Source organism: Pleuronectes platessa, chromosome 4 (genome assembly GCF_947347685.1).
Source record: "Pleuronectes platessa chromosome 4, fPlePla1.1, whole genome shotgun sequence".
Taxonomy (NCBI): Eukaryota; Metazoa; Chordata; class Actinopteri; order Pleuronectiformes; family Pleuronectidae; genus Pleuronectes; species Pleuronectes platessa.
In genome coordinates this window covers 29,030,732-29,047,033 of record NC_070629.1, presented here as the reverse complement: position 1 = coordinate 29,047,033, position 16,302 = coordinate 29,030,732, and the positions used below count along the sequence as shown (strand labels likewise).

The 16,302-nt window shown below is 45.5% G+C and overlaps 1 protein-coding gene across 1 annotated transcript; it reads left to right on the top strand.

Annotated features, from left to right (window-relative positions):
• Window positions 1-12,572: 12,572 nt before the first annotated feature.
• On the top strand, window positions 12,573-14,597 carry LOC128438892 (zinc finger and SCAN domain-containing protein 20). The gene is made up of 2 exons (XM_053421653.1): window positions 12,573-12,667; window positions 13,577-14,597. The coding sequence occupies exons 1-2, from the start codon at window positions 12,619-12,621 to the stop codon at window positions 14,131-14,133; spliced, it is 606 nt and encodes a 201-aa protein (XP_053277628.1). The 5' UTR covers window positions 12,573-12,618; the 3' UTR covers window positions 14,134-14,597.
• Window positions 14,598-16,302: the final 1,705 nt, after the last annotated feature.

The window sequence follows — 16,302 nt, the reverse complement described above, 5'->3', positions numbered from 1 at the left end:
ACTACTGCAGCTTAATAATTCATGGCTCGTTCCGTGTGGTCTACGTTCTGAACATGATCACGCCGCTCCGCAGTCCTGCAGCGGAGACGTGAGTTCGATGCCGTCAAGCTGCAGCTGCATGTTGTTACTGGGTCATTTTGACTTTGTACCTGGAGCCGCTGCTGGTCTCACACCTGACGACTGGGGGAGCAACACAAACGTATCATTGAGCAAATTAATAAGAACCAATTACTATTAGGAACTGGTATTCAGTAGGTTGCTGGTTCGGAGGAGGCAGATGATCCCTGTGGTCTCAGACACACGAGACAGATTAACCTGGGAGAGAGATGCCGGGTCCTATAATAACATCAAGTTCCAAACTATTCTACCTAAACCTGATCTCCTGTGAGAAGCGTCTTCTAATCCAGCAAGTTTAAGTATAATGCAAAACAGTAGATCCTTTGAAAAGACTGAGACGTCATTAAAAACCAGAGTTTATCTCCAATATTCATCAACTTAACTTTTAAATGTTTGTTAAAGCTGGTTCCAACAAGCCTGGTGCTACGAGCAATATAAAAGTTAATTGATTGATGGGCTTTGATAGGATTTAGCTTTCTGCATATCAAAGAAACGTTTAACCGCTCAGAACTGAACAGAATGAAGTATTACCTGTACCTGCAGAGGGCGCTGTTGCTCGTTAACCTTTTCTTGATGTTGCTTTAAGGCTGTTAGCGTTAAATCTGCCTCGAGTTGTTAGCTGATAGCAGCATCACACAAAAACTATCCAATGGATTACTACAAAACTTAGTGGAAGAGTGCGGAATGGCTGGAGGAAAAACCTATTAAATGTTGGTGCAGATCCAGGATTGCTTCACCAAACAATCATCTTCCATAGACACGGACTGTTTTTATCCTGATCATAAATTAAGGTAATTAAATATCCAGTAAAAGTCCCATCAAGACCTGTGACGTCCAAGCTTCAGCTGCTCTGTGGTTGTTCACGACCATTATTCTGTCTCTTTGGATTTATTTCTGGACCCAGTTGCTGCCCTCAGAATAGAAATCCATTCTGTAATGATGCTGCAGAGATTATTAAAAAGAATCTGAACCAATTGACTCTAATTGTGAGGGAGAAAAAACTCTGATCTAAAAATAGAATGAGCTGCTCCGTGATGTGTGGACGTTCATGAGGGAGCAGCGGGTTCCCCTCCTCCCCGGGTGAATGAGACCATGGAGCTGGTTCACAAAGGTTGTCTCACGTCCAATGTCCACTCTGGACAGACGTGTCTTTCAAAACCCTCCTATCCTCAGATTTAACGTTAACCTGGATACAGCAGCTCAAAGGTCGTCCAAGGTTAAGTTCAGTGCACTGGAGAATTTCCTGTGGCTTGTATGTTTTATAGAAAATGTAATATCCTGCAGGAGAAAGTAATTTGTTAGCACATGAGTCTGAAGCTGCCTCGAAGGCTGATCTGTGGAACAACACTCCACCTAGAATCCACACAAAGAACCTGGAGGACTTTCTTTCATTTCTCAAATTAGTACTTTTCCTTTCGCCCCCCTCGCTCATGCTGTTCCTGTTCTCAGGTCTGAATCCATCCAATCAAACGTCTCGACTGGACCAATCAGAAACAAGCAGAAATGTGCGAGAACCACCTGCGGCTATTTCTGGAAAATGTACTTTCCTTTCTCACCTTCGTATGTACAGAGACAAATCATACAGTAGTTTCTATAATAACCATATCCAAGGAGAGGAGGATATTTAATAGTAATATAAAGTGGCACACTATTTCTCATTCAGTCAGATAATCTTTCACTTGTGTGATTCAGCTCTGATGCTGGGAAGTTGGTGAAAGATGCTCTGATGCTGGGAAGTTGGTGAAAGATGCAGCTGGTGAATCTGGTGAAGAATAAGATGGAAGAGAGCCGGATCGATCTGGTTCTCTCGTGTCTTTTTCACCCTTCCACTTCTCCACCAGATCCTTTTTTCCGTGTGTCTATTTTTTCCCCTGTCCTCACCAACGTGCCCCCCCCCCCCCCCCCACCGCCACCCCTGTTCTTTCTTTCTCTCCTATTCCCTCACCCCTGTGTCTGTCTCGCTGTTTGTCCTCCATCTATTCAGAGGCAAAAGATAATAAAAAACCGAGAGCCCGAGTCCATCTGGACCTGTTGTGGCATGCCATTTGGTTTCCTGAACGGCAGCCAGCCCTGGGCCGCCATCTGCGCCATTCTTTGTCACAGAGGGTACTGGTCTGGGGCATCGCCAGTGGCACACAAACCATCCACCCATCCAGTCACCCAGTCGGAGAGAGAGAGAGAGAGAGAGAGAACGAGTGGGGAGCCCTAAAAAGGACTGTTCCAACTGACCGACTCGCCCTTGCTCTTACATAAAGCCCCACAGATTATGTAATCCTGGACATTCTTCCATCTTCTTTGTGTGGGTGGTTCCATCTCTCCGGGGCGGACCGGTGGATGAGAGGAGCCGTGTGCAGGTTGTGTATCCGCAGATTAGTGTTGCGCTTGTTGTGTTTTTCGGGGTTTGTAGTGTTCCTGTGCAGCTGCAGCTCACGACGGCAGCCACCAGCTTCCCTGTGGCACTTTGCTGAAGAGCCATCGGCCCAGAGCTTCTCCTGCAGATCACGTTCCTACTGTCTGCATGTGACTGAGTGAGTGAGGGAGTGAGCGGGAGAATTCATGCATGTGAGTGTGTGTGTTTGTCGTGAGGTTGTTTGAATCCTAACCTACTGGGCCTGAGACTCATTAGTCACAATGCTGATGAACACACACACACACACACACACAGAGGTCGCTACACGTCGCTACACACTTGCGTACACACACTGGGGACGTGACCATGCAGAAGAATCCCTCCATCCGACTGTTTATCCGTCTTTTCCGTGTGTGCGTCACCAGATGAGTGATTCACAGACGAGGGCGGCTCCACCGGAGGAAACCTCAGATAACGTGACATGTTCTGAGGTTTGTGACATTTATCAGTGACCAGTGAAAGTAGAGCAACTGGTTCTGACGCCTTTCTCTTCCACCGTTCCCATTATTTCTTCCCTTAAATTAAACTGTCTGTTGAAAAACAATGTGAAACACACATCTGGTCAAAAATAAATACTCTCTAAATGAGGTATAGCTCCTCATGTAGTGTGTTTTTGATCTCGGCTGTGACCAGAAATATAAACTGATAAACATCTGCAGAGCCCATAAGTGATTAAAACCATTTTGCAATAGGTACAATGATTTATCATCCCACTGGTGGACAGGCTGGGAAGGAGGGTTTAAAAACAAAGCATGAAATATGTAATGTTTTTCAGTTATAAGTCGGTAAAGTCCACATTTTCTATCTCTTTTTAAAACACAACCATTTTCTTTACCCAACTCTATATGTGCTGTGAGCGCCTCAACATGAAGAGCAGGTCAGACTCACGATGGAGGCGTCGTGCAGCTCGTTCAGCTCAGAGACAAAATATGTGTCTCTCAAAAATTGGACGAAAATTGAAAAATCCATTCTTCTGATACCCGGACGGAAGGTTCGGGGAATGGAACAGAAACACTTCCATCTTCTGTCAGCCGCCAAAAAACTCATTTTTCAATAAGGAACCCTCTGTCACTGACGTCCAACTGGATTCTCTGAGTCTCCGGGACGTTTCACATCGACTGGGTTTGGTCCAGAGCTTCACACTTTTCAGTTTTCATCCAAGAGAAAATAAGAGATGGATTGGTTCTGATATCCAGAAGCAATCAGGAAACTAATGGAATGAAACACAACTCAGACTCTGAGCTCTGAACTGACTCACAGGCAACATAAACATCTCCACATGTGCTTAGTTAACATTAGACTTAACCGGTGGCAACAAGATGGTGGAACCTCGGCTGTATTTCACTCCAAATACTCTTAAATCTCCAAAAACAGCCTTTTTTCTATTTGTCTCTTGAAATCAAACCTTTTCTAATATTTTAATATGTCACCTCAGTAATCTGATTACTTATATTTGCATGTGAACATTGATTTCACATTAGTTCAGTTCATGTAAACACAGTTTCTGCTTTTCGTTATTCTTTTGTGCACATAAACACTCGCTGACTGTTTCTATTGATCCAGGGCGGGGCCGCCTCCCCCCCCCCCGCTGATGTCATCCTGATGACGGGATGAGGGGAGAGAGAAAGGGAGGAGGAGGAGGAGGAGGAGGAGGAGGAGGAGGGGTCGCTCTGGGTCTTGTTGGGTGGGGCGGTTTGTTTTGGTGGCGTCTCATTGTTTCCCTGGTTTCCTCAAGTCACTTCCTCCACAACGCAAACACATGAAATAAATAGAGATTCAGGGAAAATGTGACTCGCTCTGTTTGGACGTGGGAGGAGTTAAACACCTTTGTTCCATATATATATACATATATTTTAGGATGGAAGTCGATGATAAGCTTTGTTTGCTTTGTTGTGTGCACTGAATGTGAAATGTGTTTTTATTCTATTCTCAGACACCAAATTTAAAGGCCATGAGTTAATTTATTCAATAAACAATTAATGCTATTGGTGGTTTATTTTTAATTTACATTTCATTTATTGAGTGTAGCCCCCTTTACATCTATAAGAACTAAAACAAATCGAATGTTCAAAGAAATTATGATTATTCTTATTCTTCTATTGTCGGTGGCTGGGAAATAAAAACATTCAATATTTACATCTGAAAAGGCGTCAAAGGCAAAAATCTATATTAATATAAAAGGAGGCGAATGGGTTGAATTTTTATGATTTTTGTGAATGAGTCATTTATCACCCTCTGCTCTGACAATGTATTAGATCATTGTGTCAAACCTATAAAACAAACACACAGACACGCACACACACACACACACACACAGACACACACACCCACACACACACATCAGTCTACCAGCTGCTCAGGCTAATTAACCAGTCACCTCTGCTCCCCCAGCCGTGCTCCTCTGTGTTTTTATGGAGTTAATGATATTAGTGTTTGGCGACGTTGCTGCGTCTTCATCGCTCGTCTTCATCGCTCGTCTTCATCGCTCGTCTTCATCGCTCGTCTTCCTCGCTCGTCTTCATGCCACAGCACCTTTGTTCTCCAGCCACTCAGGATCAGGAGCTTTTTATTTTTTAATCGAGACCTGATGAGGAGCAGGAGGTGTTTCACGACGGGAACGTACAAATGTTTCTTCTATTATAAAATGAACCAGGATGGAAATGTGGTGCTGACATGTGGAATCAATAATCATCACAGAAAATTAGCCACATAGATTTATTTACACATGTTACATGATATTGATTTTAAGGTGTTATTAAAACCAAGATGCATGTGAGCCCCATAATTCTGAACCATGTAGAAAACATGTTTACCCAAAACTTAGTTTCTTCTTTTCTTGAGATTTTGTAGGAGATACTTAGAATATTAGCACCTGTATATCTTATATTACAAGTATATGGTATAATACTTGTAAAATAAGTACATACATACCTCTTTGTGGACATATACAATATAGGAATGGAAACTCATTTAGACTCTATTGCTTACTGTTGTCTTTGCTCATCTGGATTATGTTGTATCTCTGTTGCAGGATTTATCATCCCTGACTCACAACACTCTTACACAGAGAGTTCCCATCAAGCAGGTTTGGAGCAGAACTTCATGTTGGTTCTCTTTGGTTCAAGTGTTTGTTCTGTCTGGTGAGAACAATGCAGCAAAGCCCCTGAAACCTCAGAGTCTGACCTGGTCTGTGAGATGAAAATTATGATGTATTTTGGCTTTTTTGGACACTGAGGAGTTGGGTTTATGACCTATACCACAGCCAGCCACAAGGGGGCAAACAAGACGTTTTGGCTTCACTTTTGGAGAACTGTCATGTCGTCCATCTTTATATCCAGTCTATAGTTTAAACAGTATTTTTGTTGTATTTGTTGCTCAACCCATCCTCCTCTTCTTCCGCCACATGCAGAACACAATCGTTCTCTCCTCATGTCAACAATGACCCTGAAAACATCATAAATAACTAATAGACAGAATGTTTGCATGAGAAAAGGAAAGTGATAAAGTGTTTGTGTGAGATTCCGAGACGTTGATGTGACGAGAGCTGACAGATCGTCTTTTAACACTCAGCACCAAGAAGCAGAAAGAAAACATCGAGTGTGACCTCGTGAAACTGCCTCAGAGCAGAAGATGATATCGCTGGTTAACGGTGCCGGAGATTTCAAACGACTCCTCACTGCAGAAGCTAACAGCGAAGATCTGGTTCCACTTAACGCGTCGTGTTATTTCATGCTCTCCGTTACCTCTTGCCCTCGTTTCCCCCGTCTTTGATCGCACTCTGCTTCCTGTACACTCAGATCCACAGGAGGCCCACAGCCATGGCAGTGATCCACTTCTCCTTCTTCTTCTTCTTCTTCTTCCAGTTATATGAGCACATTCTTGGTCGAATTGGAAGCAGCGTTTCCTCCACGTGGCTTCGATCAGCTGTGGCCTGAGTATTAGGTGTTGAGTGACGGTGGTTCGGTGGGGGGGGGGGGGGGGGGGGGGGGGGGGGCTCCTCCTGTGTGGTCGGGATCTGTTTACCAGAGGGAGCGTGGACACTTGTCTGTGCTGTGAAAACAGTCTGAGCAGCCGAACGCCGGGAATTCCTCGGACGCCAGGAGGGGGGGGTGGGGGGGGGGGGGGTCGCCCTGGTGACTTATGGGGGACGCATTCCACTCAGTGCCTGGAATCCAGAGATGCTGTGTGGGGGGGGGTCTGGAGCTGGAGTCTGGATCACTGAATGAAAAAAACCTTTATTGGTTTCATTGTCTGTCTCAAGAATATTTTCATGTTTAGACAAATGTTTGTGCTTGAGCTACACGAGCACAAACATTTGTCACACACAAACTGTTCGTGTGTCCACTCAAATACAATCATAATCATAATGCAGAATAATATCATCATATTGTTTGTTACATGAAGGATTTTATCACTGTTTTAATGACTAAGCAGCATCTTTTATCTTGTAGCTGGTGGATACTGAGCTATAGTGGTTTTATAGTGTAAGAAGTGAATCTGAAACGTTAACCATCAGATAAATGGTTAATTAAAAATTATAATATTCTCCTCTCAAGATAAGATAATCCTGTGTTAGTCCCACTATGTGGAAATTTGCGATATTACATCAGTAAGAGTCAGAAAATAGGTTTCAGTAAGTAATAATAAGTAACATGCAATACTTAAGGGGAAGGAAACATAAAAAATATATAGAAAAATTAGATTTTTCAAGGTAAATTATATATTAAGTTGTGTTTTGTGTTGTAATCAAAGCCCTAGTGGCCTAATGGATAAGGCTCCGTCCACCAGTTATTGTTGGTTTAAGTCCCAGAGGAAGTGTGTCTGTGTGTGTGTGTGTGTCTGTGTGTGTGTGTGTGTGTTAGTGTCAGCAGAGTGGCGCAGCGGAAGCGTGCTGGGCCCATAACCCAGAGGTCAATGGGTCGAAACCATCCTCTGCTAATGGGATAATTTTGCCCATTTCCCAGGAAAGTGGAACTGATAAAAGAATAACTCATCTAATGTCTTTGGAAGCAAATCAACGAACCAGTGGAGAAGAGCTGTCATAGAATGAAATCCACGCTTTCGTCACCAATTGCTTTTTGGTCAATTGGTCTTTAACTGGACTATAATTTACTTTGAGAAGACTTGAAAGTAGAGATTGAGACATAAACTCCTTTTTGTTCACTGGCGTTTTAATCAAATGAGAAGAAGAGTCATTCTCTTATTGGATGTTAAAAGGCTTCAGGTTCCAGAACCAGAATCTAAACGTCCTGACCTGCAAATCAAAACCATTAACATTCCACCCAGGTCCCAGTGAATATCTGAAGATATCAACACGAACACTAGTTTGTATCCACTGTGTCATTGAGCCTCAGACCACAGCAGGTGGGGGGGGGGGGGGGGGGGTGGAGGCACGACAGGTGAATCACTCATTCAGTTATTTACTGGTTCAGTCCTTCAGACCCTGTGATGTCACCAGTCCATTCTGGCATTTGCTTCTTACGTAACTATTTCCTATTTAGTTTGTTAAAAATACAACCGGGAGTAATGCTGCTATTTTTCCACGAGCTCAAAATATGTGCAACAACCGAGCGCGACTATATTTAGGAGCCTTTCAAGTCTTTGTTCCACTGTCAGCTCCTCGGTTCCTGTTTGAAGTTTCAGCTTGTGCAAACAGGAAGAAGGAGCTCGAGGTGGAAATGGATGGAGAGTCCCCCACACCCGTCAGATGACTGTGACTCAAATGAGACGTACAGTACAGGACGTGTGAGGCGTGGCCCGAGTTAATATTAGCTCCGTGTTGTGATAAACAGAAAGACGCTCTGTGACCTCTGGACACTCACACAGAAGCTGTGGAGTGATCTGCGTTCACATGGTGTTTCCAGCCAAACCTTCACCACACACTTCCCCAGATGCTCCCCGGCACTTCATCTCTAATGGATCTGTGCTGCTGAACACATTACAGCGGGCGGGATGTTTTTCACATGCAGGCATCTGGTGTCCATAGGAAATGTTTTGAAGCGCAGATGCTCTGCCATAAGTTCGCTGCTGGTCAAAGTGGCCTCTGCAAATTGGTGGCTGCTATAAAAATGCGAGCAAATTAGAGGGCGTCCGGGCGCAGGACCAGGAGTTCTGTGATTCACTTGAGAGAGTGAAGCTCGGAGCTCCACATCACAACAGAGCCCACGCTCCTGGCTGATCAGGGACCTGCCGCGGTGGAGATCCTGTGGCTCGGTGGCCCGCCCTGTTGCAGAGGCCGGTGCTGCACAGCTGCAAATCAAAGCCACGGGTCCACAGACCATAATAAGCTGGTGATCACCACCCACAGACATGTGAGCTTTGTTTTTCTTCTGCTAACGAGCGCTGTCAAGTTTTTTAGCAGGGTTGGAAATGGGCCGTGTGTGAGGCCACCAGCTGTGATGGTGAGCGCTGTGTGGCAGTGAATTCATAAATTAAGGGTTAAGATGTTTTGGGGGAAATATTGTCCTGCACATGAATGACCTCATTTATGAAACTGCAACATAACAAGACAACAGAAGTGGACCTGGTTTCATTTCTATTTACGACAAAAGTCAGAAGTAGTTCAGAACTTCACTCAAGTCAGCTGCTCTGGACATTTTCTAGAACTTTCCCTGCAGCCCCCTGGTAAAATGAGTTCAGTTAAGAATACAGAAGAAACATTTCCAGTAAACTAAAAAAGATGATTATGTTTCTGACGCGCAAAACTGAAAAAACTACACAAAAAATACCCTCTATTGCAAAAACTACAGAATGGATTTCCATGAAACCTGGTGGAAGGATGTGACCTGAGCCACAATCTAAGAATTACATCATCACTTGTCTCAGATTGCAGGAGATATGATGTGTTGTTGACATTTTCATGATTATTCCCAGGAATAATTCATTGATCTTCATGAAAATAAAATCTGGCACTTTTAGGGTGAGGGTATGAGGGTGTGTAATTTGGTGTATTGAATTCAAGTTGTCGGGGCTTGTGCGCTTTTGAGTGACATTGTAGTTCTGCAAATGTTCAGGTTTGGTCGATACTTTGAATCTTCAGAATCAGAATCAGAATTATTTTTATTGCCAAGTATGATTGCACATACAGGCAATTGCCTGGGTGTCGTTCATTGGTGCACTGAACATAAAACAACAATATAAAAACAACAATATAAAAGCAACAATATAAAAACAACATAAAACAACAATATTGAACAAAATCGAACAAAATATACACAGTACCAGAGTTATGCAAGACTTGTGTAGAACTGTAGAACATAGAATTCTTATCAATAAAATATTTCTACACAGCCTGTCGCTCTGCAGGAGCACCACTTTGCAACGAGGGCTCCGGTTGACATCACTTTGATTCTTGGGAGGCTAAAAGCTCGAGAAAGAGAAAACACAGATTCCGGGAATCGCTGCACAGCTCCCACGTCGGGTCTTTGTTTGCATGCGGTGTGAAAGTTTTGCGAGTGTCTGATCTAAACAAGGCGGCTGCTGCTGGCTGTCAGGAGACATGAAAGGGCTGAAGATGGAGCCGCGCCAGAGAGCAGCGTGCAGGCAGCGATCCAGAGCCTCCAGAGCAGCAGGACACTTTGCTTCTGCTCCAGCCTGACGCAAACCTCTCCGAGCCGCCCTCATCTCACCTCGCTGTGCTCGCTGACCTGGTTTTCTGCTCCACAGATCACACAAGATGTAGAGGCTGTCGCTTCCCTCTGAGGAGCAGTGCCGGCTCTGTGCTGTGTCATTTACTGGGGTCATATATTCATTATTTTGGTAACTCTTCGTCCTTTAGAGTCAAAGAGAACGCAGACAACTGATTCGAGCTCCTCCTGTGATAGAAACATCTCAGGTGTGAACCAGGTTCTCCTGCAAAAAAATTAATGTTCAGGAATTCTCCCTCCATCATTTCCCTTCATGAGGTCAACTTGAATGTGATTCCCATTGACGCTGCCCAGTGCTCACTGCTTCTTTATGAATTATAACTCACGGCTTTCTGTTTGTAGTGATGGAATTAGAAAAGCTGCATGGAGCTCTTCACCCTGGCTGTCCAGATGTGTGTCGTGTGCTTGTCGTAGACTTTGCCATCGTGTGTGTGTGTTTGTGTGTGTGTGTGTGTGTGTGAGCCTCATATTGTGCGTGTCAGATAGGAGTGTGTGATGTGCCAGTGAGGAACAGCCCAGAGGTGCATGTGAGTAAAGAGACGAATGTCCAGTCGACTGTCTCGTCTCCCGTCTCCCTCTGTAATTACCTAATGCTGTGATGTGTCGTGAACCTGCCGCTTCAGGGCCTGACGCTGGTCCCAGGAGGGAAACTACAGAATCAAACCTTTTCAGGCCTGTTGTGCAAAATGTCTCAGAGTATCGACCGGAGTGAGACGTGTTGTTGTCCAGAGATTCAAGAGCGTCGCTGTGAACAGAAATGTGAAATTATGGTTTTTCTCACGTGAGAAAATGGCTCATTAAACTCAGGAGATTTTGAATCTTTGCATTTAAATATGATAAATGACAAGAGAGAGAATTTCATTTTTTATATATATGTATGATGTGATGATTCAGTGCAACACAATGAGAAGACAGAGGAAACGGGGCTGAGAGACAAGACGACAAAGACATTACTGTTAAAGTCACTGTGTCAGGGAACAAAGGCTGAAAGCTCAACATGCAAATGTGATGCACGGGAGCAGACTGAATCATTAACAGCACTTTAACCTCACCCCCCCCCCCCCCCCCGCCCCACCAGCCCTCCCCCAGTAATCGCTGTGATTGTGGATGAAAGACGTGAAATAGAAGAAGAGGCTCCAGAGGTCTCGATGCTCTCAGCAGAGACACAAACCATTATCACCTCATTCAGGAGCAGTTTCCTCCTGACGGCTCCTCTTGTTATTCAGAGTGCAGATGAGTTTCTCACTGTTCTCACTCGGGGGGGGGGGGGGGGGGGGGATGCACCTTGGGCTACATCCACACGAATACATTTTAAATTTTAAAACAGTAGTGATCCACAGAGATGCATCTACGTCCATGTTTCTACGATTTGGTTTGAAAGAAGTGTTTTTCAAACTGAAATTTGTCCACGTGAGCGTTTTGACTCTGTTTCCATTGGAATCCCAGTCCGTCACCTGACCCCCTCACAGATACTGGGATTTTCCTGTGGTGAAGGTTGAGCCCAGTTCTTTGCCCGAGGTCCCTGTGGTGGGATCCCACTGAGCCAACTGCTGTTTCATGGAAATGAATGAGGCGGCCGCATTTTTTTCCATGCAGTGCTTTTGTCTCAGTGATTACACCTCATTAGTATTTGACTTATACCTACCCCCCCCCCCCCCCCCCCCACTCCCTTAACCCGTCCCACAGTGTCATGCTGTTTCTGTGACGTTTGAAACTGACACTCTGATTCTCTATGGGTCATTTTCTTTTGAAAAACGCAGTGGACTGTATTCATATAGAGCTTTTCAAGTCATAACTGCATTCACCTGATCATATACACATTCATACAGCACAGTCTGGGCTATCTAGTAGGAATGCAGACTGAAGGAGCCGGGGATCAAACCCACGACCTCCTGGCACTTCACTTTCCCGGCTGAAATACCTCCTTGGCAATAGATTACTATGATATTTCTAAATATCTCTTAATGGAGCTCCTCCCACATACATAAAGGATGTGTTAGTCCAGTATAACCCTGTGAGACCCCTGAGACCTCCGGGGAGTGGTCTGTTAATGGTTTCCACTGTTGTCCAGCATTTACCCCTAATGGCAATACATCAATAACTCAACTCATTATGGACTGACCAGGTTGAAGTCTTTGTATTGACAGGTACATTTGATTTTAGCAGCTCATACAATTGTTTATTCTATTTTTCTTTCATTATTTTATACAGATTTTCCTTTTTATTAATTTTGCCTCTACAATCTCCTTTATTCCACTCTTTAAAAAAAATTATAATTCTGCTTTCAGACTTTAAACGGTGTTTTTTGTATTATTATCTATTTTTAGAATTTTTCCTTTATTTGATGAATTTTGGCTGGGCTCGCCCAATCGGAAGTACGTCACGCGTCGTGCTGCGTCACCCGGAAGTGAGGAGCGTTTGTTTACATGGTTGCAGCGCGTCGAGATGAATCCTCCGATGATCAACTCCACAAACTCCGTGTCGACCACGAGAAGTAAGAGGAGCACGAGCCGCCGACATGTTGTTTCCTGCTGCTCGTCACACAGCAGGGGGTCATGTAGCTAGGGCTGCTAGCTGCTAGATGCTAACGGTAGCTTCCGGATGTTGTTTGCAGAAGGCGGAAATGCCTCAGGTTCTGGGCTTTTACAGCCGGCGAATAGTTTATTGATCTGTATAATTCTAGTTTATATCAATATTAACTTCCCAGTAACACACGAGCCCCTTGTTGTGGTGCGATGCTAGAGTTATACTGGATGTGTCTGAGTTAGCATGTTAGCTAGCATGTCTGCCTCTCAGGTGGAGATGTGAGCTACCACCCTCTCTCTGATGTTACTGTCAGGATTTGACTTCTGCTAAAGATGCACATGAAATCCAACTGTGAGCCCACAAACCTGCAGAGCAGCTCTGGGGTCAGTGAACTGGTGAATCCTGACAGGTTCATGCTCATAGAACTGTCATTATAAGACAGTAGAATAATATAAGACTGCAGATGCCTGTTTATGTGTCACTGCTGGAGTTAGATCCTCAGAGTTCAAACTATTCTAAATACACCAGTTTATTAATACACCCGGCTTAAGTTAATACAATCTAATAGACAGATACTTAATGGACCCTGAGGGAAATGTAGGCATCAAGTTTTATATAAAATAGTCGAACACAAGAGCATAAGAGTAATAGAAGTGAGATGAAAGTTGTATTGTCCACCTCATTATTACGATTAGGAATTAAAGGATTGCCTCAAACGGTCCTTAAGGTAGTATTAACACCTTATACTTATAATAAAAACTAAAAACCCTAACCCTGATAAAGTCAGGACTTACTGCGTATCCACTTCCTTGCTGTAAATAACATGTGTTTAAGTGTTAAGAGCATTTAAAGGACCCATTGAAACCTCTCTGTGCAGGGAAGCGCGAGGCGGAGCGCTCTGTGAACTGGACGGTGGAGGAGACTCAGGTGCTGCTCTGCGCCTGGAGCGACGAGCGCGTCCAGAAGAGCCTGGCAGAGAACCTCCGCAACCGCCATGTCTTCAAACACCTCTCGGCCCGCATGAGTGAAATGGGTTTCGCCCGGAGTCCGCACCAATGCCGGCTGCGGGTGAAGACTCTCAAGGCCAATTACGTGAGGGCCAAACTCCAGAGGGGTGTCCACAGCCCGCAGCAGTGCACTTTTAAATACTTTGCGGAGATGGACGCCGTGTTGGGACGGAGGTCGGCGGGAGGGGAGGGGGGGTCGTTGTTGTTTGCCTCATCGGAACAGACGGCGGACGGCATCGACAGGACAGGAAGCGTCCCACACGATTTTAACTCTAGCACTGAGATGGGGGGGGCACCATTTTGGTCCTCTGGGGCGGACGGGGCGACAGCGCTCGAGCTCTCTGGAGCTGAGAGGCGCTCGTCAGTCCTGGCAGCTCAGCTCCGACGTCAAGTTGGAGGAGAGAGAGGATTCAGAAGACGACTTTGAGTTCACGGACGCAGGATTCTCACAATGTCCGAGAGAGAGAGCCCGACCAGTTTGTCTGGAATCACCTGTTCATTTTGTATATAGTGGTATGTAGTGACTATCCTATTAAGTATATTAACACCCATTTTATTACGTTGTTAGAATTGTTTGCTTACTCACGACAAAGTATTGATTTCTACTATTAATATTATTTTATGCAAGGAAGTGTGTTTTAAGATATTCTTCTCATTACTAGTCTCACACCCTGATCTGGTTTTTATTTCCCTGTGTCAGCTCCTCCAGTGGAAACTGGCTTTAGCCCTCCTTCCCCACCTGTGGTGCTCCCTCCGCCATCTCCCCCCCCTCCTCCTCTTATCCAGCCCGCCGCCTCTCCACTTCCTGCTCCACCAGATCCAAACACCCTCCCCACTTCTGGCCGCCACCACCTTGAGACCCCCCGCCTGGAACCCGTCCTCAAGCACCTGCTGGAGAGCTTCCAGCGGCTGGTGTCGGACACCCGGGGCCTGCTGGTGCAGCTGGAGAGCCAGCGGCAGGAGCAGGCCCGCTGGCACCAGGAGCTCCTGACCCAGTGGCTGGAGCGAGAGGAGCGTCGGCAGAGGGAGGCGGCGGAGAGGGAGGAGAGGAGGGAGAAGGCTCGCATGGAGCACGAGATCCGAGTCCTGGAGCTCCTCACCAGTCTGGGCAGAGAGCGTGGCTGTAAATGTGGAGGCAGCCAGACTGCACCAGAGGCAGCGACTGGTCCCAGTCACAACTCGGACAGAAACAGAAACTAGGTTGTTGAGGATTTATTTTAATGTTTGACCCAAAGAGTGGAAGAGGTGAGATCAGGTGGAACCAAATAACGGCTCTGATCATGGAGACCACCACGTTGAGGCAGATTGGTTCACACTCCAGGAAGCTCCGCCAGTTGCTGAATAGTTTTAGCAAAACCCCCAAAACCTGCACTGAACTCACAACGACGGCAACACTCCCATGAACCAGGTGAACTCTGTGTTGTTCGGACTGAGATCTACACAGGACCAGAAACAGAACAGAGACCCTCACACCAGCTGACAGCAGGTGGTTGGTTTGTCTCCCTGGACCCTGGAACCACATGTGTTCTGGGATTCATCTGTGTTGATTTTCAATGCACTTTAAGAGAAATTAAAACCTCGATATTTTTCAACTGTTTGCTCTCCAGTGGCGTCTGTTTGAATGGTTCTTTGCTCTCCAACTGGAACACCGACACTGGGCTGTGACCCTGGTGGCACACTCATTAAACATGCAGCATTACAGCATTGCAGGTGCTATTTTGGGAATATAGCACAAACCTTGTTTATGTCCGTTACAGGAACATTTCAAATCCATGTCACGGTTACGTCAGGGTCCTGAAACACACTCCTCACATTCCAGCCGGGCTCTGGTTCCAGACGAGTGAACAGCTGAGGCTTCAAGTCCCGTCGCATGTTGACGAGCCCACACTGCGTGATGTGAGCTGTTAAAGCTTCAGTGATATAAACAAAACAAGCTACACAGGAATACCCCCCCCCCCCACCTCCCTTTCTGTGTTGCCCTCACATTTTAAATGCAGTTTATTAAACCTCCGGGCCATGGCTGCTCCGTGCTGATAGTTCCCTGAACAGACAAACTGGAATCTATCACTCGACTATTCAACATGAGCCCCCCCCCCCCCCCCCGAGGTGCCAAGTGTGAACGAGCTGAAATGGAACAGCCCCCCACTTCCATTAACTTTGGAAATTCTGAAACCAGATAGTAATCTACACTGGTCAGGGTGGTATTGTGTTATAAGCCTGGAAACCAGACCAGTCAGCAAACTCATGTTTATTCACTCTCTCCTGCCCCCCCACCCCCCCCCCCCCCATGCTCCTCGTTCAGCCAGAGTTCCATTCGTCCTGAGTCGGGTTGGACCAATCACTACTATTTATCTATGATGCCTGACAGACATCACTCATTGTGCTGCTAAAGCATTTCAGTTAAAAACAAAGATGGCTGCTTCTTATGTTAACAGGTCTGTTGAATATTCTACTGAGAAAGTATTTAACTAACAACAAACTTTATAGTGTTTGTTGATTCGCATTTCGTTGCCCTGGTTGTTGTCGTCTCTCCAGTTTCATGCAGAGACATTTTGCTCTGTGACTTCTGACTGAGCCTCTTTGAATGTGATGGCAG